At 47.1% G+C, this 21,974-nt stretch overlaps 1 protein-coding gene across 1 annotated transcript; it reads right to left on the minus strand.

Moving 5' to 3' along the window:
* Window positions 1-3,115: 3,115 nt before the first annotated feature.
* On the minus strand, window positions 3,116-17,429 carry LOC146614109 (immunoglobulin superfamily DCC subclass member 3). Its single transcript, XM_085378142.1, has 14 exons — window positions 17,381-17,429; window positions 11,153-11,458; window positions 9,836-9,980; window positions 9,400-9,530; window positions 8,645-8,782; window positions 8,390-8,548; window positions 6,375-6,540; window positions 5,442-5,692; window positions 5,198-5,362; window positions 4,888-5,076; window positions 4,529-4,642; window positions 3,985-4,111; window positions 3,742-3,850; window positions 3,116-3,178 (listed from the first exon to the last, which is right to left on the minus strand). Exons 1-14 carry the CDS (start codon window positions 17,427-17,429, stop codon window positions 3,116-3,118), a joined length of 2,112 nt encoding a protein of 703 aa, XP_085234268.1.
* Window positions 17,430-21,974: the final 4,545 nt, after the last annotated feature.

The raw sequence follows: 21,974 nt of genomic DNA on the forward strand, positions 1-21,974 counted from the left end.
AAGCAGGACACATGACTGGAGCTAAATTTATTTATTTGGTTTTAGGCATTGAATTTGATGGAGCAAAGAGAAAGGGTGGTGTAAAGCACAGAGCTCAGACAGCTGGAGGTCACCAACATGCTTCTTTCAGTCGGAGGCTTTTCTCTGAAACACTCCTGAGTTTGAACTAAGAACCTAAATAAAATCCTTCTGCCCTCCAAAACACAAACAGTACCGTTTGCAACAGTTTGTGCTCCAAAGGTTTTCTCTTTGTGTGTATTGTGCATGTTTCTGAAGATATTTCTGTACAAGCACATCACAGGTGAGAAATAAAGCAGTTAGTGTTTGGTTCCATATTGTACCAGTGATGGATTCGCCACACGGACAGGCTGGGCTAAATAAATAATGTAATTATTGATCACAGGGTCAGATCAGACAAATCGCTGGATAACAAAGCTCTGTATGCTTTGGCCCGGGTGAGCCACAGGTAGTACTGACACGGAGCAGAATACAGGATTAAATACAGTCAAATGTATTGTGTCTCTGTGTTCTTCTGTTATTGTGTCACTAGGACAGTTTATTCTGTGTAGCTGTGAAAGTGAGCGAGTGTTTAATAGGCTCAGAGTCGCTGAAGAACACATGTGAAAGTCACAGCATGGTGTCCACCTGCTGCCTGTCTGCTCTGCATTTCCACACCTTTCATGTTGACCGGAGGACAGGCCCTCAGTCTCACCAGGTTAAAGCTCTTTGTAAAAATATAAGAGTAGAATACAAAGGTTTGGGGACGCTGAAGCACTTAGAATTATTAAAGCATTGTTTCTCCCTGGTTCTAGCAGCCAGTCTCTACTTCTCTACATTTTTCTGCCTTTTTGACCTTTTTCCTTCTAGTCGCTGCCTTTGGGCCATGTGTGAGTTTAATGCCTCAAACAACAGAAAGCTCACAACACTTGCTCGAAGGCTATCTCAAAGTAATGTCTAACAAACGTTTCCACGTCACTCTCACATGTATCAGAGGGAGAAAACATCTGAAAGGTCGTTGACTCTAATAACAATAATATTAATAATAATCAAACATTCGTTTTGGCACCGTTTCCTGTCACAGCAGGAAGAACAAAAGAAGCTAACATGTTCCTTTCAAATGGCACTACACACTTCATACTACAAAAACACTTTTTTGGTATCACATTTGTTTCACAGCTTTCATCTGCAACAATGGAGATGAAGAGAAAAGCCTTATTTCTTCTGGTGGTGTGAGCAAACCTTTGACACTCATGGGGTCGACTGGTGAACCTCGAGGGAGGGAAACCATTATCGTTAACGTGTCAGAGTCAAAGCTGGATTTTCCCAGTCGTTCTCGAATCACTGGGATTGCAATGCAAAAGGAAAAAAGTGATAATGTTTGCTTGCAGGACATTGATCGTCCTACGATATGCGTGTTCATTTTGACACAGTAAGAAACTCGTGTGGGTTTCATGACACAGCCTACAATTAAATAATTTCATGCAAAGAGCCAAACTGTAAGTAAGAACAACACAAAATCACAGTTTTCTTCTGTGGCTGCTGATATTCTTCTGAACCGAGAAAGAAGAAGACTTATGAGCTGAAAGCATTTCTTCACACTGCGTCTGCCCTCGAGGTTCAACCGCTGCTGGCTTTTACATATTTGTGCTATTTGGTCACATATTTCTTCAACATATTTGGCAAAAACTCAGCTAAAAAACAATCAGTATTCCTCATGGACATACAAAATTATTCAACATATCTTACATCTTCATATAGAGACATTTAAAAGTTAGAATCAGTGAAATCTGTGTCACTCCGCCTGGAGAGACTCGAACAAAAGCAAGAAAACAAACGATGTTTAAAGCACAGGTGTCCCACTTCCACGAGGAACAATCCAAAACTCAAAGTAAACCTATATTCTATAGTAAGTTTGAAATGAACACAAAGAAAACCATGAAATCTTTATATCTTTGGGTTTCATTCATCTTGGTTTTCATAAAAACTTTTTGGATAGGCGGCCAGTGTGAAACGTGGCGCTCGTCTGTGCATCCGGGCATGTGGCACAGTGAACGTCGGAGTCACTGAAGTCCCAGTTGACCAATTTGGCATCTAGAAAGTCAGCTTGGCAGCGTGGCCTCATCATTTTTTGGATTCAGTTATGCAGATTAACAAAGACAAGCTTCCCGTTTTGCTCGGTGGAGAGAAAAAGAGGACGCCTGGGTTGTTTCATCATGTTGTCCATGACATACTTCCAAATATGTCTTTGGAGGAAAAGCACGAACATCTTCTGATGTCACAAAAATGGAGAAATTCCACCAAAAGCATAAGAAGCTGAGGCTTGATGGAGGCTGAGACTGATGCTGCAGAGCTCCACATGCTCCTGCACAGTTCGGTCTGTGACTCACACCGGTCAGGTGTGCTCACTGACCAGAAGCCTTTACTTTTGGATGAGGTAGACTAGCATTAGCAGGCTCGGGCTAACTATAGAAAAGATGTTCCCATCAGAGTGAGGTAGCTTTCTTTGGAAGTGAGCAGCTTTGGGTGGAAGGAGCTGAGTTAACTGGTTCACACGACTCTTCCTAATGGCTTGTAATAGAAAATAGTTTCTCATCACACCGTCACCTCTGGAAGGTGTTCACAAAGGCCGCTATGTTTCTTCTTTTCCTTACTGTAGAGGAATAAAAGGCAAAGTCAAGAGTTTGTCACCACAGAGTGACGAGACCGTCTCCGTCAGGGTCGAGTTTTTGGCTTCATGCGAGGTTTAAAGTCCACATCATCACGTGTCAGTTTATCAGTGGCGATCTGAGAGGTAGAATATTTTGGTTTACGCCTTCCACTGAAAAAGTGACAGAAATGTTTGTGGTGCGAGACAGGACACAATCTGTGGTGACAACGGTTTTCAAAGGCTTTCTTCACGTGCACAGGCACGTGCACAGGCAATAAAGGCAATAAGCTTTGGTTTGAGGGAGGGAGTGGCTACTCTCAGGTTATTAGCAGCAGGTCTGGGGACACTAATGGTATGACTGAGCCTAACAAACCAAAGGTGGTGCTCTTTGGTGGGAGGTTCCTAGTGAATGGCTGACTGCTGGAGGACAGGGCAGGGGTGTGGCTGTTATGACATCACTGACCAGTGTTAGCCAGTGCCTGAAGCGTGCAAACCTGACGAATGTTGATCAATGATAACCTGGCAGACCACCTGCTCACAGGACAGAAGAGCACAACAGGAAGGGGACAGAAGAGGACACGTCACAGATCAGAAGCATGCATGTGTACTGCATCGCTGTGAGGCTGCACAAACAAGTCAGGTTTTCTCTTTGAGAACTAGAATCATTCAACAAAGTCTGGCTAAACCTTCTGTTTAATGTTTGTAACTCTTTTTGCACAAGAAGCTTTTCTCCAAACGTTTTAAGTAGAATGAGAAAAGCTATTGAGCAGATGCTATTTTTTAACTGGATCCATGTGTTTCCATTCTGTGTAAGGATGAACCAAACCAGCTGCAGTCAGTGTGAAAGCTTCACAGTGGCAGCTGATCTAGTCTGCAGTCACGGTTCCACAGCTGTCTCACGAACTTTACACTTTATTAGGAAACCTCGTGACTTTGAAGAGGGACAAACAACTCCTCTTCATGTCAGCTGAGTTTGGTAGTTAACCTGACTCAGCCGTCTGTGGTGGATGATGGAGTTAAAAGCACTAACATGTGAGCACCTTTAAATGTGTCTTATTATTATTATTATGCATGAGGTAAGATAAAGCGTGTACCTGAGATTCTCCTCTGGGGAGGGCCTCTCCATCTTTAGGGATGCCAGTGTGCACTGGTTGGATCCTCGATGGAGACCAGCTGTCCTGAGTCCCTTTACTGCAAAACAGACTGCAAACCAGGCCCAGCTGTGAGTGCGTATGCTGCACTGAGCTACATGTGATCATCAGTTAACAGGGATGAACTCTATTTATAAAATGAGCCAAAGAACAACAAGAGAACGTGCACAGTGCATGGATGCATACTTGCGACGGTATCCAAACATGAGGAAGAGAACACAGAAGATGATGCAGGCGGTGCCGATATGGATGCCGATGACAATGCTGCCCAGCGAGGCCTCTCCGTCCCTGCACTGACACAGACGGTCTCCTCCTGGAAACAAACCAAATATTACTGATGAACGTCCTCGTGGCTGAAACACAGCAGAGCCAGGTTCTGCCTCACTATCACTGCGCTCTTTGACAGCACCGTGAGCTCACATGTTTTTCAACTTAACCTGTCATAAATCATAAATCCTCATTTTTTCCTCGTGGTGCATCGTGCTTGTATTCTCATGAAGATTTGTCATATTACACGTTTATTTTGTTGTAGTTTGTACACATCCATGAATTAGTGCTGCAGGGTTAGTGGTGTCATTAGTTATTAAAGCTCTTTCTACCATTCAAATCTCTCACCAAACCCGCTTTTTTCAGTGTGTTTCCACAAATCGATTTTCATTTACTGATAATCGTTTGCAGTGTCTGCAGGAGCTGTTTGTTGCTGGAGTCGCAGACGTGTGCCGACACTCACCGGTGCTTTGGTCTCTCGCGCCCTCCTCTGCGAGTGACACCAGCCTCTTGGAGCAGTCGCTCTCTCCGTTCCCATTATAGGCAACCAGTTTGATTTCATACACTGCACCCGGTTCTAAAACAGATTCAGACGAGCTCAAACACAACGTTGTATAAAACTGAACAGAGGGAATAAAGGGACTGATGATGGACACAGATGTAAGACAGACAGGGCGGGACATTTTCAAAGGTGAGGACTGCTCAGAGTTTCATTTAATGTTGGATCTGGCTGTTGCTGAGTCGTGTGTTAGTGAAAAGTCTTACTGGTGAAGTGGTTAGTTTGCAGTACTGTGGTTACAGTGTGTCTATGTGCACACTTACCCAGGCTCGACATGGTGTGGGCATTAACGTAACAGGGCAGCTGAATCGGGCTCTGGTACTCAGCGTGGGGGACCCTGCGGTACGACAGCCTGAAGCCCTCGACCATACCGGCCTTAGTGGGAAGTTCCCAGAGGACCTGTACGGCGCTGGAATTTAACACCTTGGTGAAGTAGGTAGGTGGAGCAGGCACTGCATGGAGGCAAAAGGACAGTGGTCAACTGGAAAAAGGCATTACTCACTGTGCTAAAGAAATGATAAAAACCAGTTTGGAAGACTGATCCCTGCTGGTCTCACTGTTTGGTGGTCTTACCGCCCCCTAAAGTAGTCACAGTCACAGTATGGGACTGCTGACTGGCTCCCATGGGCGAGTAGGCCTTCAGGTAAAGAGAGTAGGTGGTGGCTGGCTCCAGGTTGGTAACGTCGTGCTGAAAGTTGCCTTTACTGATGGCTTCCTGCAGCTCCAGACTGTCAGCCTCTAAATAACACACACACACACATTATGAGACTTAAGATCATAAGTTAATGGCAGCATGTGTGTGTGTGCTCACACTTACCTCCTATCTTGCGGATGTGCAGCACGTAGCCGATGATGCTCTCAGTGACGTTGGTGGGCGGCTGGTCCCAGCTGATCTGCAGGGCGTGCGTGGACACGGCTTTGGCCGTGAAGCCTCCTGGGGCATCGGGCAGATCCTTACCCTGCGCCACGGCCAGGCGGGCGCTGGCCTGGTTGGTACCGGCACTGTTCTCGGCAATGCACTGGTAGATAGCCTCGTCTTCCGAGCCGATACGGGTCAAAGCCAGAGTGCTGTAAGGACAACATACCCAACGAGTAAGCTGCTGTTACTTCACTGCGTGGGAAATGTGATGGTTCAGCAGTGAAAGCAAGTGTTAAACGTACTGCAGCTCCATCTGCTCTGCATCTAGCTGCTCTCACCTGTCAGTATTACTGTACTACTATATCTCTTGTATCTTCTCCATTGCAGAGTGACCACATGACTGCTAACACTGTGAGAAACACAACTTTGAGTAATGATTCTGTGTCCTGGAAAAATGCTTTAAAATACATTTAGATGAGGATGCAGATGAGCCTGAAGGACTGCACGTCAAAAGGTTCCAGTCAACAATCACAGAGGATTACGTTGGGATTTTACTCCTGGAATCAGTGGTGTTTATGGAAAATGTTGTAGTCTCCTGTGATGTTTCTGACACACTGTGACGGGGCTGAGCTCGGTGAGCGAGGACGGCACTGTCGCCTCACAGAAGGAGATGTTTTTGGTTTGAATGTCTCTGCGTGGAGACGGCACGTGCTCTGTATCTTTATGTGACCTGCTTGGTCGATCTCACTGTGACCGACACACACCGATCACATGAAGACTTCGGGGTCAGACGCTCTGGACACAGCGCTGTCACTCTGTGGGTCAAGTGTTAAAGCTAAAAAGGTTGAAGTATATCACAGATGGCGTTTTTGCACTCCCTGACTCACATACCTGTTGTTATTGGTAAGCTTGATGTTGTGTCCAGGCATCAGGACCTTGCCATTCTTCAGCCAAATGAGATGAGGCTCAGGGACACCCTGCGCCACACAGGTGAACACAGCACTGCCCCCTGCTGGTTTGGATACAGACTGTGGCCACTGCAGGAACTCAGGAGGAGCTGAGGTGGAACAGACGGAGGTGAGACCGAGAGCAGACAGCAAAACAGAATCACAGCGTAAACCTGAAGCACATCCCGTCCACTGTATGAATGCACATCGGACTGCAGAGGAGCATCTGCCAGGCTGAAGAGCGTTTAAAGATCATTCTGCTTCATTACAATCTGGCTCTTATTTTATTAGCCTTAATGCACCGCACAGAAAAATGCTGCAAAAGCACACAAAACCAAAGGGAAGTGTTCGTGGGGAGATGTTAGCGTGACGGAAACCAAAACATGTGAAGGACGGCCTGAGACACCCTTTAGAGAAGCGGACGGTGCTGTGACGATTCAGGTATCACCCTGTCCCTGTGTGTGTGGGGGGGGCATGCCTTACATGCCCAGTTATACTGAATAAACTTTATCAACCACCTGCACAGCTGTATTGACAGATTTACTGTTTGCTTATTGTTTTTCACGCGTTGGCCACTTGTGTGGTGTCCCGTTCCCTCCTGTTAACAGCAAACCTGATGTATGTGCACTAAAACATCACACCTTGCTGTTGTTGCTGTCCTGATACTTTATGCCTTCTACATTGTTAATTATGCTTCCAAGTAATGAGGAACATAACGCACAGGGACACATTTTATTGAAAAATGTTAAGGTTAGTGGAAGAATTATGGGCGTATTTTTTACTGCTGCTCTGCTTGTAAATGACTTATTCTGTCTCCTTCTGCCTCTCTGCCCTCCACGCCGACTCCTCCATCCAACTGTTTTCAGAGACATGTGTCCTTATTACTCCGGTCTAGGTCATGGGTCAAAGATCGCAGGTCATTCCCTCCCCCTTGCAACCCCCACCTGCCCCCTGTATTGTTGTCCTGCACGTTTTGTTTCCCCATATGTGGTCTTTGTCCCTGCATCCTGGCCACAGAACAACAGCTGATTTCAGCCGGACGATGGAAAGATTCACACATTTAAACTCCTCAGCTGACTCCACTATCACAAACACTGCAGACGTTTTCCAAAAGTGATTTTAGTGGAAACAGAACAAACTGAATTACAAACTAAATAAATGAATGAATACATCAGAGATGATGTATTGATAAATGATTTAGAGCGATGTGGAGCAGACAGAGCAGCTCAAACTGGCTCCAGTAGTAGCACAGTGAATATTTAACACACTATATTTTAAAATTTGAGAGACAAAAAGGACGTGAATACAAACACTGGTGTTTGAAAATGATACTTGTTAAAGACGAGGCTTCACAGCATGTTTAAACCTTTCTGAGAATACAAACCATCAAGTTTTCATTGTGTGTTAATTTGGGTTTTTTTTTAATTAAACAACTTAATTGATCCGAAAATAACTGAATTCAGTTTTTTACTTAATTCTACTGATTGACTTTTATTTTCCCAAAGTTTCATTTTCAGCAGCCTGTGACTGAGAACAGCTAATGAGCATCATTAGACTCAGAATATGGACACGTGCAGGGTGATGGATGAAAGCACGTCCACCCCCAACTGCAAGTCAGTCGGCCTCGCTCAGTCCCTCCCCCACCGAAGAGCCGGGGGCACAGACCCCCCCCCCCTCACGCAGGAGCCGTGCTAACTGAACACATCTTAGCTCACATATCTTACAGCTGGTTAACAATAAGTGTGACCACAGGTCTGAGCATTTATCCACATTACCTGTCATGTAAGTGTAACATGTAAACTACTTTCTAAATGCCGATCATAAATCTATCTGTACTGGACACAGACTACCTACTACACAGACACCTGACAGGCACAGTGAAGAAGTGTTGGACAGTCAGCGGTCAGTACTGAGGGGTGGGTGCTAAAGAGCACGTCAGCGGTCCCCGTACATCCTCACCTTGTACCACGAGGCGTCCGAGTGCAGTGCGCCTCATCCTGGTGCCGGGCCGGTTGGCAGCGCACACATACACACCAGAGTGCTGCAGGGATACGTCTGAGATCATCAGGTTCCCTGTCCCGAGAACCTGGATGCCCTCCACCCCAATGGAGCGCCCGTCTGATGGACACACGGACACAGAAATAGTTCATGAAATCAAACCTTTGTGGCTTGTCAATCTTTTTTTCACATTCTGCTGGGATGCTACAGGGCTACCTAGCCTGCTCCAGGAAACAATGGGCCTTGGGTTTCCTGTGGCGATACACTCCAAGATGGCGGTCTGATGGACCGTGATGGTCAGATTCTGAGGTCCTGACAGGATCACGGGCTCCTTGTAGGTTCTTGGAGTCCCACCTGGAAGGTGAGGAGACACAAAAAGAGAGTATGGAACCAATGACGTCGGGACGAGGAGTGTATAGTGTGAGTGTAATACACAGCACGTAGTATACAGCTGTGTTTAGTATATAATGCACTGGTTTTACTCCCAGTGACTGTTGACGTAGCCAATCAGCAGATTCATGTGGAAGTATCACAGGCAGTGTATATGTGATATACGGTAAGGTCCCTACCATCACAGCCACGTGGAGCGGTCAGTGAGTACTTACATAGATGTGGGATTGTCCTTGTGGCTCTAAACTTGCAGCTTTGACATCACTGCATAAACCCTGCAGCACTGTTAACAGTGGAAGCGCCCTGCACACCTCAGATGTTATGAAATGTAGCATTAGAAACATTAGAAACATTAGAAACAACGTCGTGTTTGGGCTGAGGGCTGTTGCTGGGAACGACTCAGGTTGTGGTGACAGTTACATGGACACTCGTGTGATTGGAGTTCTACAGTCTCTGGTTACAGATCAAAGATGTGATCATGTACTCTTGGACTGTGCTCATGCAGGCGCTAACCCCCGCCGCTCATATCCCAGCCGTACTGTAACAGCTTGTACACTGAAGGGGATCACGAGTCCACCTACCAGTAACATTGAGCGTGGCTTCGTGGCTGTAACGAGTGTTGGCGATGTTGGTGGCAACACAGCGGAAAACCCCTGCATCCGCCTTTCTCACACCTGTCACCTGGAGGATGCCCATTGGTAGGAGAGTGTACCTGGACAGGTAAGAGAAGCTGAGTGAAGCTGAGGCACTAAACATCATTATTAATTACTGTCTTGTCCTATACAATTTCTTATTCTGTCAAATTACAAAAGAGGTGAAAGGAAGAAAAAAGCTCCCCGTCTTTCTTCTTAGAAGGAACGTCATTTATCTTTCCAATGAATTCTGCTTACACATGAACATTAGATGTAATGTGACTCAGGCTAACAGAAAAGCTACCAGAGCAGTTACATGTGGTCCTTTACACCACATATCACAGTCCACGATACATGTGTTGGTGTGTGTTGAGTCTGAGTTTACCTGCTGTCAGTGGTGTTGAGCAGCACTCGGTCTTTTTCCCATGTGATTCTGGCTTCAGGTACTCCATTGATCTGACACTGGAATCGAGCGACTCCTCCCTCGTCCACAGACATTGATGCAGGGTGTGTGTGGAACTTAGGAAGAGCTGGAGAGCCAATCACACAAAGAGAAAAACAGTGCACACAACTGTTGAACATCTCTAAAGTCTGTGGGGAGTCAGGCAGCAGGACATGTGTGGACTGTGTCTGTGATTAGAAATAGCTTTATGATCTATTTAATGGTTTTTCAGCCTTTCTTACTGTAAGACTGACCTTTTCACATGCAGCTTGTATGCTAACCATGTTCCTGTGAGTAATATAAATTTGGTGCCCACACACAACCATGCTGGGCTGCTTTGAAATGGGGCCATAACCAATAAGGCGGAATTCAATAGATATGCCCTGTAAATGAGATAGCATCACCATGGCAACTCCTTGCATTAAAGCAAGACCACCTCAAGATAATAAGCTATAATTCTGCTGGTTTAACCATAAACTCTGTGTTTACTGGTTAGAACAAAGGCGTGAGCTCCAGGAGGAGGAGTGTACACTGATGCACGATGTGTGTGTGTGTGTGTGTGTGTGTGTGTGTGTGTGTGTGTGTGTGCGTGTGTGTGTGTGAGTGTGTGTGTGCGTGTGTGTGTGTGCGTGTGTGTGTGTGTGTGTGTGTGTGAGTGTGTGTGTGAGTGTGTGTGTGAGTGTGTGTGAGTGAGTGTGTGTGAGTGTGTGTGTGAGAGTGTGTGTGTGTGTGTGTGTGTGTGTGTGAGTGTGTGTGTGTGTGTGTGTGAGTGTGTGTGTGTGTGTGTGTGTGTGTGTGTGAGTGCGTGTGTGTGTGTGTGCGTGTGTGTGCGCGTGCATATGGGACAAAAAAAGTCAAAGTACCTTTGACAGAGAAAGGTCAAAGTGCACTGACTGCAGCAGAGCCTCCGACGTTCACACTGAAATTCTTGGGTTTTCTTTCCTTCTCTGACTGCTTCGCTTTAACTAAGATACATTAAACCAGCACTGCAACAGCTGGGAAATCTAATGTGACGTTGGGTGTCTCAGCATCTTATCAAACACATCAACATTGCTGTGTAACACAACATTAGTGGTCTTAAAAACCTAAATCTGGGTTGCTTTGTTTAACCCGCCAGATCAGAATGCTCCTCCTCAGTGAGCATGCTCAGACCACCCAGCACCACCTTCCTGCACCTAAATGTGTTTTCCTAACATCTCAGCTGCTAAAGCTGTGTGTGTTGCTGAAGTATGTGGAGGTTATAACATTCTTGTCACTTACATGCGAGGTGGACTTTGGCCTTGCGGCTGACGAGCAGGCCGTAACGGTTCTGTGCAGCGCAGTCGTACTCGCCCATGTCTGCATCGCTGCCCTCTCTGCGTTTCTGGAAGCTCTTTATTAGCAGCGTGCCATTCTCTTGCACTCGGACCCGTGGGGTACTGGGTACGGGCGCTCCGTTCTTGCGCCACGTAATTGCGATGGGTTCCTCACCCTGGACCTGACAGTCCAGCATGAGTGGCCGATCCCTCACCGCAATCACGTCCGTGGGTTCTACCAAGAAAGAAAGCTCAGAGGCCCAGCAGCCGCCTGCAGACAGAGGAAAGACAAAGCTTTTACTGTCATTTATTTATTCTGTAAATAAAATGTATTTTAACTATAATTTCCAACCCAATACATATCCTTTGTGGATGTGCTGGGAAGTTTTAGAGGGGCCAAAACATCTTATTTATATTTATACAGACGGTCCTCTGAGGTGGGCTCACTGTAGTGCATTTTTATGACATTGTAACAGGAAGCATAAAAGAAAATAAAGTAAACATAAAGTGAAACTATCTGGATGCTGGTTTAGCTCCGTGTGTGAGCAGGTGATCACCTGCTGTATGGCTGTAAAGCAGCGTCTTTCCCAGTCATCTCTACTTACTATCAAAACAATGTAACTGCCTCTGGATGCAGGCTGGCTGGAGGAGAACTGGAGGTCTGATGGTGTCCTATTGTAAACTATCTGAAACAGAGGCTGTCACCACTTCCTGACTCGAATTATAGCTGAATAATATCCAAATGATCACACACACAGCTCTAACTCGATAGATGACAGATGAGGATTTGTGGCCTGTGATGATTTTATTGCAGTCACAGTGGAGGCTGAATGCCACTGAGCTGTGGAGGAGAACACTGGTGGGGTCGCTGGGGTCAAGTTGGGAGACCCTCCATTGAAGCAGGGCCCAGTAGAGACAATGGCATTGTGACCATGCTTATTTGCACCCAACCCCCAGTTATTTCTTCTTGTTGGCCAACACACAACCAGGGCACCATCTGCCCTTCTTATGCTCCCCTCCACCCATCGACTGTCATTCATATCTGTGTCTGAGGTGACTTTCCCATGCTCCCAGATCTCCTTCCTCGCCGTGTCCCGTCTCTGCGGTGACCTCGGGAAACCTCAGTCTTTGTTGTTTTCTTTCAGCCTTCAGAACATTGAACCCTTGCATTGGCCGCCCTCTGTCCGGCTGTGAAGCATTAGCATTAACTGCACTTGAACTTGCAACATATCTCATCATTGTCACCGAGGATTCTCGTAACCGGCTGGACTAAACATGCAATACAACCGGCCACAGTGACAGCCCACACAGCAGCCTGAATTTGAACTTTAGTCTGTTTTGGTATTTAATTGCAGTTCAGTGTGTTTAATTTGTCAGTGTACGTTTATATTCTCACAGATTTTGAGTTTTCATCTAACACAGGTAACATATAAGTGCAGAAAGCTCTTCCTGTCTATCATCATTCAGCAGATATGTCAAAAAGAAGAAGCTGCAGAACTCAAGTCTTTACTCGTTTATTCAACGTGTAACGTCCAGCATCTGCACCTTGTAGTGAGGATGAGTCACAACAGAAACTCGACATCACTAAAACAGAAGACGAAAAGTTCCCAGTGTCCAAGCTCAGACTGTGCGTCCACTGTGGGATCGTGTTTGCGTCACGTCAGCGTGCTTGAATGTAACCTGCAGTGGGAGCATTAACGTGCTGTTGCTAACATGACTGACTCTGTCCCAGGTCACTCAGTCACTCAGTCATGACCTCGGGTCCTGTTCACTGAAGCACAAACATGTCATAGACTGTATCATAACATAGTTTGGTAATATTACATATAAAGTGGACATGTTTGCTGCAGTTCCTCTGCACATGAACAACCCTGTGATGTTACTGGCGTTCAGGTTTTATCAGAGTCAGATTTTAAACCTTCCACGGAGCTGCTGCCCGTCCTCATGATCTCTGTCGCTGCTCTGACTGATGTGCTGAATCCAGAAACGAGCGTCCGCCCTCATGCTAATGAGAAATCTCTCCCTCAGCAGATGCTCTTAGCAGATACGACTGTGGCTCTTCGGGTCAGCTGTCTCGGGGGGGTAACAGCCCCTCTGAGATCCACATCTCTCAGGCCTAGTGGGGGCTCGCACCTTCTGTGGGTTTAATTATTGAACACAGTGTCTGAGGCTGTGATATCTAATAGTAAGTATTATAAGCTATGTCTTAATCAGACTGCTGAAGGCCTGTCACAGAAGACCAATGAGGAGTGCCAACAGCACCTGAGAACATGTGTATGAAAGTGATCAGTGTGGGGTCAGCCTTCAGATACCACGACCCACTGTGACAGGACTAAACTTTATCTGAGCCTCGACCAGAAGACGCCTGAGTCTCACACTTTGGTCAAAGCTGAGTTTTGATCTCATCTGTGGGAGAAAAGTCTCCGAACGTTGTCTGTTCGTTTGTTCACAGTCAGTGAGTCATAGACCACAGCGTTTCCACATGCAGTCTCTGTGCTGTCGTCACAGAGACAGTGAAGCGTTTTGGAACAAACCCACTGTAATCATCTACCTGAGGTGGTGACACCTCCATGTGCTGTTTGTAACCTTTGAAGCATCCGAGTCATCAGCGACTCATCAGCAGCTGTCTAACTTCGTGTGGTCCGGTGTGCACCAGCAGTGTGCACCATCACCAGCAGCTCTTTATGAATATGATGGTAAATAGTGTCCTGTGTTTGTCCAGCAGACTGGTCTCTCCTTTATACCAGAACAGCCTCAGTCTGAGGTGAGCATGCCCCCCCACAGGCATCATCCAGCCCCCTTAATGTCACCTTTGTGTCACATTGTTTCACACTGTACAGTTAACATGAGGTCTTTGTCCGTGTGGACGTGACAGAATATCAAATACAGTAATATTTTGTATAAACTGTTATTAGAAACATGTCCATTGTTGTTATTGAGCTTCATATCAGCAAGAAGCTGGATAAATATCACCTGATCATCTGTCGAGAAGGAAGTGAAACAGGATTCAATAACTCTTTTTTTTCACTCCTCGATACGTAAACCAAGTCACGTGGAGCCAAACGGCCTTTTAATAGCATTTCCTACACGACCTTCTGTATATCGTTTACATTATGAACATAAACTGAACAAAACAAAGAAAAGTAAACACGCTTACATCATCACAAAGAGACGTGAAGCACTGAGCTGACTGAACCAGAGGATTCATATGAGGTGAGCTCTGTGCCCTGAGCGGCCGACACCACAGAAGCAGGACGATGAACTACAAAGACTTTAATAATTATAAGATGAAGGCTGCAGTCAAACTGAGGTCGCAGCATCACAGACTGCTGAGTTCAATCTGTGAACTTAATGAGATTTTTTAAGGGAGGAGGTTGTCCAGCAACCCCCACACTAGCACCCCATACTTGTGACCTCAAGCCCTTCAAGGGCCGCGAGAGTCAGAGGTGCGGAGGATGGATATGTAGATGAGGGTTGGGGGGTTGGTACCCCAGCCTGAGCGACCCACCCGGCCTTCTGCTGCTATTGTTTAACAAGACTGCTGCCCCTGAACTTCACACGTCTCTCACCAGCCCCCCAAAGCCCCTAATTTATAGTACAAACACACAATCAAAGTTTTGCCTCCAAACACTGACAACATGGATTTTACTAGATGTGACTGCAGGGTTTTTAGGAACTGTTCCCCTCAGATGCTAAACATGAACATGCTGAGGCCTTTTTCCTTCATCACAGTGAAGCAGACATAAAATCTACAGTGCACTCCAGCTGTTGTTGTGATTTGGCACTATATAAATACAACTGCATTCAAAGCCTTGAGTTTGTATTTAAACTGTGGTTTTCCAATGTTGTTTAAAATGTGAGGCCAAAAGAGATGTTGGTGGAGTCCATCACTGAGTCAGAGGGCGAGTCTGTGTGAATGACACATGGTGCAGTAAGAGCTTTGAGGGCATATAATTTACCAAACTCAGCAACACCAGAAGACGAGCAGAGGAGACAGCTAGAGTACGATCACAGAGCAATCCACAGTTCAGCAGAACAGCCTCACAACATTTAACCGAGTGAGGATCGGCGTCGACGTCGTGAATCAAAATGTTCTCATATAACCTCAGTGGAGTCCTTAAACTCCACTCAGTGTACGCTTATGTGACATGAAAAGTGTCTAAACCGTACAGTGGATTTCAAAGTTAGCACCAGATTAAATTAACCTGCTGAGGTTACCTATGTGTAGCCTAATCCTGAGGCCTCTGCATCCAAGGGCTCGATTTTTAATAGGAAGTCAATCAATAAGCTTCAGCTTGTAGTCACATTTGATAAGCTTTGTGTTCACACATGAAGGCTGCAGTAAGCTTTGTTTACTCCAACACAACAGTGCTCATCAGACTGAACACGATGATGATGATGATGATGCACCTCTACAAAATAAATGCATTCTTTGATTTGAAATCAGGAGACTTGAAATACGCAGGAAGCTGAATCTCCTGGTTGTCCTGCTTCGTGTTATAAACTCGACACAAACAGAAATGCAGTGACGTGTTTCAGCTTCAGCAGCTTCATTCACATCTGTGGATATCTTCCAAAATGATTGTGTTTTAGACAGGAAGAGATATTTTACTGTGAAAGGGAGGATTAACTGTATAACAAGAGGTACGTGTCAAGTCCATCGTCTGAGCTGAAAACATCAGCAGCAGATCTGATCCAGGAGCAGCGCGACAGAGACGAGGGACAAAGCTTTTTAAAACCTCATTATGGCCCAATGTCAGGCTTTCAACTGAAGCTGCAATGACGCTGTTTCATGTCATGATGCACAGACACACGACCTGCTGGTAGAAAGAGTTTGTGTGCTCGTTACAAGCAGCTTCTCACACGGCGATGCTGAAGCTGAAAGACGACTTTGCAGCCTTTCATCTGCTGTCTCTGAGACTAAGTGGCACAGCTGTGCTACTGTACTGCATAGAAATATGCAAAACAAGCCAACCAGTAAATGAGACTAACTGGGCCCACGAAGGCGTCCGTGCACGGTGGCAGGGCACGCTGCGGTGCTGTAAACATTAGCCTGAGCTCTCCAGAGATTGAGATGTTAGCATTTGTATGTTTCACTTCAGGAAACAGAGCCACCGCACACCCATTGTTGTGGATTAAACCAGTGGGAGCGTGAGGGGGTGGAGGGCGGAGGAGGATTACCTTATAGTCACATATCTTTAATAAAGGCTCAATGTGAGCGCAGACTGCTGCAGTGTTATGGAGATGAAGGTGTAGGGGTGAGGTCAGTGAAGACTGAGCACTTCTGGAAGGCTATTGTCCTTCTGCACCCCCCACCCCCTCACAGACTGCTCTGGTGACCCAGAAAGCCGACCCCCTCCACAGGGTCAGAGGTCACTGACTCTCAGCTCGTTCTGTGTCTGAGGACAGAAATCAAACTGCTTTGAACCTGCTGTGCTTTCCCCAAAAACAACCTTTTTCTGCCTCCAGCTCTGCAGGTTTCTGCATCACGACTAAATATCAATGAAAACTTCATTTTTTCTTTTAGATTTTCAGTTTTATTTGAATGTGTAGAAAAACAGATATGTGACATGTGTGTGCTGTGAATAGAAAGAGCTGATGTTTGTTAGTGGAATATTAATAATCACACCCAAATTACTCTGCAGAGTGGAGACGAACCCCATTAACCCCACCCCCACCACACCACCCAAACTGATATCCATTCAACGCTGAACCATCAGCATTGAAAATGTGTTGATTGGAGGAAAAGTGGGATAATTTACATCAAATCTGAAACAAGTTTAGTTATATCATCGGTTTATTATCGTCTGACAGGCTCGTGTTCCACAACAATACAGATATTTACTGTATTTATTATAAAGGATATTAATATTGTGATGTTTTATAAAATGCTGTCGATCTTTTGCATTGAGTCACTTCCACACTCACCAGCTTTGAGTGGGATAATCCACCGGTCTGTTTCCACACCGTGTGACTCTCGTGTCCACCTGCAGCCTGTGCAGGTCTTTATGAAACTTAAGGACAAACTAACAGCAGCACTTACCGATGAGCATACTTGTTTATCAAATGACAAAATGTTCTGCCCATTAATCACCATGAAACTGAACTAATATCAGTGTACAAACTCATAGAGCAGCAATCACACCATAATGTGTGAATATGTGCCAGTGCAGGTGAAGAGAGGTCTACTCACTGAAACTGTAGAAGGCTGTGAGCCAGCTGAGGAAGGTCACTAGTTTCATTCTGGTCTCCAGCGTCCTCGCTGTTAAAGCTTCTCACCCCGCGAAACCCCAAAATCCAAAAGAGGAAAAAGTCAAGCGGACAGCCAGTTCCTTCTGTGCTCTCCTGCTCCGTGTGCTCTTTGGTAGCATAAACGGACACGTTCTGTGTCAGATCATTGCTCTTCTTCTGTCCTTCTCAGCATTCAGCCTCCACAAGGTTCATGTTCAAAGCTACTCTGAGCATCGGGCCAGGAAGAGACCTCAGCGTGGACAGAGCTCATTAGTTATTCTGCTTCATTGTTGTCAGTGAATGGACACTGACACCGAGGTTTGTGGCAGGTTTGCGTCCTACCAACCAATCACAGCCCCAGAACAACAGAAGGGTGGTAGCTCAGCCCGGGAGCCGTGATTGATAATCGTTTACAGAGAGCTCTTCTGGTTGGCCGCTGCCTGATGGACCAGCTGTGGCCTGAGCCGGAAACCCCTCGCAGGCTGGCTGGAGTTGTGATCCTGGGATACTTCCACCGGACATAAAGAATCGAGTCGAAAATACTCACAGGATTCACAGGAAATATTGTTCCCATGACGAACATGTTTGTGCAGACTGGAAACTTTTAGCACACGACTTTTTTAATTGGCTGAGCTTTGCTCGAGTCAGGCTACAAACATATTAGGTGAAATGTGACAGTTGTTACTTCGACCTTTACAGTTTTTTTTAATTGGTTTGGCGCAGTTTTCACAAGCAATTGGTACATTTTCAAAACTCTTAGTACTTATATCACAACAGATCATCAAAAGTGCACGTTTGTCAAACATTTCAGCATATTTTCAATTGTGTCAGTACAATACACATTATGACAAAATATCCTTTTCACTACACAAAATAAGTGTTTCATCTAAATAAATGTTTTGTTCACAGTTACTGCTTTTCATAATGTTATCACTATCAAATTTTTGATTTGCATCTCTTATTATTCAGTTTAATACATTTGTCTATCATTTAATTCAACTGATCTTAATGTTCGATCAATTAATCATCCATTATGTCCATGGATTTTCAACTTGACTGATTGTTCTCTGGTCATTTGTAAGTTACACATTGCTGCAAGAGCTTTCAATCTAGAAATACTAATTGCTAATTGTTTCCCCCGATGATCACAATTAGTTACCATATAAGTAGAACTGTGTTTGAGACTTTGCACTGTCCAAATATGGAGCAGGATAGACTCGTAGGGAGAGGAAACCTTCATCGAAGAGGTGGTGGTGCTGCTCCTCGACAGAGAGGTGGACACAGACAAGGAGAAAGAGGTGGTGGTGCTCCTCGACAGAGAGGTGGACACAGACAAAGAGAAAGAGGTGGTGGTGCTCCTCGACAGAGAGGTGGACACAGACAAAGAGAAAGAGGTGGTGGTGCTCCTCGACAGAGAGGTGGACACAGACAAGGAGAAAGAGGTGGTGGTGCTCCTCGACAGAGAGGTGGACACAGACAAGGAGAAAGAGGTGGTGGTGCTCCTCGACAGAGAGGTGGACACAGACAAGGAGAAACAGGTGGTGGTGCTCCTCGACAGAGAGGTGGACACAGACAAAGAGAAAGCGGTGGTGGTGCTCCTCGACAGAGAGGTGGACACAGACAAGGAGAAAGAGGTGGTGGTGCTCCTCGACAGAGAGGTGGACACAGACAAGGAGAAAGAGGTGGTGGTGCTGCTCCTCGACAGAGAGGTGGACACAGACAAGGAGAAAGAGGTGGTGGTGCTGCTCCTCGACAGAGAGGTGGACACAGACAAAGAGAAAGAGGTGGTGGTGCTCCTCGACAGAGAGGTGGACACAGACAAGGAGAAAGAGGTGGTGGTGCTCCTCGACAGAGAGGTGGACACAGACAAGGAGAAAGAGGTGGTGGTGCTGCTCCTCGACAGAGAGGTGGACACAGACAAGGAGAAAGAGGTGGTGGTGCTGCTCCTGGACAGAGAGGTGGACACAGACAAAGAGAAAGAGGTGGTGGTGCTCCTCGACAGAGAGGTGGACACAGACAAAGAGAAAGAGGTGGTGGTGCTCCTCGACAGAGAGGTGGACACAGACAAGGAGAAAGAGGTGGTGGTGCTGCTCCTCGACAGAGAGGTGGACACAGACAAAGAGAAAGAGGTGGTGGTGCTCCTCGACAGAGAGGTGGACACAGACAAGGAGAAAGAGGTGGTGGTGCTCCTCGACAGAGAGGTGGACACAGACAAGGAGAAAGAGGTGGTGGTGCTCCTCGACAGAGAGGTGGACACAGACAAAGAGAAAGAGGTGGTGGTGCTCCTCGACAGAGAGGTGGACACAGACAAGGAGAAAGAGGTGGTGGTGCTGCTCCTCGACAGAGAGGTAGACACAGACAAGGAGAAAGAGGTGGTGGTGCTGCTCCTCGACAGAGAGGTGGACACAGACAAAGAGAAAGAGGTGGTGGTGCTCCTCGACAGAGAGGTGGACACAGACAAGGAGAAAGAGGTGGTGGTGCTCCTCGACAGAGAGGTGGACACAGACAAAGACAAAGAGGTGGTGGTGCTCCTCGACAGAGAGGTGGACACAGACAAGGAGAAAGAGGTGGTGGTGCTCCTCGACAGAGAGGTGGACACAGACAAGGAGAAAGAGGTGGTGGTGCTCCTCGACAGAGAGGTGGACACAGACAAGGAGAAAGAGGTGGTGGTGCTCTTCGACAGAGAGGTGGACACAGACAAGGAGAAAGAGGTGGTGGTGCTCCTCGACAGAGAGGTGGACACAGACAAGGAGAAAGAGGTGGTGGTGCTCCCCGACAGAGAGGTGGACACAGACAAGGAGAAAGAGGTGGTGGTGCTCCTCGACAGAGAGGTGGACACAGACAAGGAGAAAGAGGTGGTGGTGCTGCTCCTCGACAGAGAGGTGGACACAGACAAAGAGAAAGAGGTGGTGGTGCTCCCCGACAGAGAGGTGGACACAGACCTGGAGAAAGAGGTGGTGGTGCTCCTCGACAGAGAGGTGGACACAGACAAGGAGAAAGACGTGGTGGTGCTCCCCGATAGAGAGGTGGACACAGACAAGGAGAAAGAGGTGGTGGTGCTCCCCGACAGAGAGGTGGACACAGACAAGGAGAAAGAGGTGGTGGTGCTGCTCCTTGACAGAGAGGTGGACACAGACAAAGAGAAAGAGGTGGTGGTGCTCCTCGACAGAGAGGTGGACACAGACAAGGAGAAAGAGGTGGTGGTGCTCCTCGACAGAGAGGTGGACACAGACAAGGAGAAAGAGGTGGTGGTGCTCCTCGACAGAGAGGTGGACACAGACAAGGACAAAGAGGTGGTGGTGCTCCTCGACAGAGAGGTGGACACAGACAAGGAGAAAGAGGTGGTGGTGCTCCTCGACAGAGAGGTGGACACAGACAAGGAGAAAGAGGTGGTGGTGCTCCCCGACAGAGAGGTGGACACAGACAAGGAGAAAGAGGTGGTGGTGCTCCTCGACAGAGAGGTGGACACAGACAAAGAGAAAGAGGTGGTGGTGCTCCCCGACAGAGAGGTGGACACAGACAAGGAGAAAGAGGTGGTGGTGCTCCTCGACAGAGAGGTGGACACAGACAAGGAGAAAGAGGTGGTGGTGCTGCTCCTCGACAGAGAGGTGGACACAGACAAAGAGAAAGAGGTGGTGGTGCTCCCCGACAGAGAGGTGGACACAGACCTGGAGAAAGAGGTGGTGGTGCTCCTCGACAGAGAGGTGGACACAGACAAGGAGAAAGAGGTGGTGGTGCTCCCCGATAGAGAGGTGGACACAGACAAGGAGAAAGAGGTGGTGGTGCTCCCCGACAGAGAGGTGGACACAGACAAGGAGAAAGAGGTGGTGGTGCTGCTCCTCGACAGAGAGGTGGACACAGACAAAGAGAAAGAGGTGGTGGTGCTCCTCGACAGAGAGGTGGACACAGACAAGGAGAAAGAGGTGGTGGTGCTCCTCGACAGAGAGGTGGACACAGACAAAGAGAAAGAGGTGGTGGTGCTCCTCGACAGAGAGGTGGACACAGACAAGGAGAAAGAGGTGGTGGTGCTGCTCCTCGACAGAGAGGTGGACACAGACAAGGACAAAGAGGTGGTGGTGCTCCTCGACAGAGAGGTGGACACAGACAAGGAGAAAGAGGTGGTGGTGCTCCTCGACAGAGAGGTGGACACAGACAAGTAGAAAGAGGTGGTGGTGCTCCCCGACAGAGAGGTGGACACAGACAAGGAGAAAGAGGTGGTGGTGCTCCTCGACAGAGAGGTGGACACAGACAAAGAGAAAGAGGTGGTGGTGCTCCCCGACAGAGAGGTGGACACAGACAAGGAGAAAGAGGTGGTGGTGCTCCTCGACAGAGAGGTGGACACAGACAAGGAGAAAGAGGTAGTGGTGCTGCTCCTCGACAGAGAGGTGGACACAGACAAAGAGAAAGAGGTGGTGGTGCTCCCCGACAGAGAGGTGGACACAGACCTGGAGAAAGAGGTGGTGGTGCTCCTCGACAGAGAGGTGGACACAGACAAGGAGAAAGAGGTGGTGGTGCTCCCCGATAGAGAGGTGGACACAGACAAGGAGAAAGAGGTG

The sequence above is a fragment of the Diplotaxodon limnothrissa genome, linkage group LG18 (assembly GCF_057381915.1).
Source record: "Diplotaxodon limnothrissa isolate DT_005_m linkage group LG18, D_limnothrissa_male_GT1.1, whole genome shotgun sequence".
NCBI lineage: Eukaryota > Metazoa > Chordata > Actinopteri > Cichliformes > Cichlidae > Diplotaxodon > Diplotaxodon limnothrissa.

Excerpts from the sequence above, each read along its gene's own strand:
- LOC146614109 (XM_085378142.1), bottom strand. The coding sequence starts at position 17,429 with ATGAAACTAGTGACCTTCCTCAGCTGGCTCACAGCCTTCTACAGTTTC. Across the intron at positions 8,549-8,644 it reads TGTTTCCTGGAGCAGGCTAG|ACGGGCGCTCCATTGGGGTG; the intron begins GTAGCCCTGTAG and ends TGTGTCCATCAG. Across the intron at positions 6,541-8,389 it reads CGGACGCCTCGTGGTACAAG|CTCCTCCTGAGTTCCTGCAG; the intron begins GTGAGGATGTAC and ends GTTCCACCTCAG.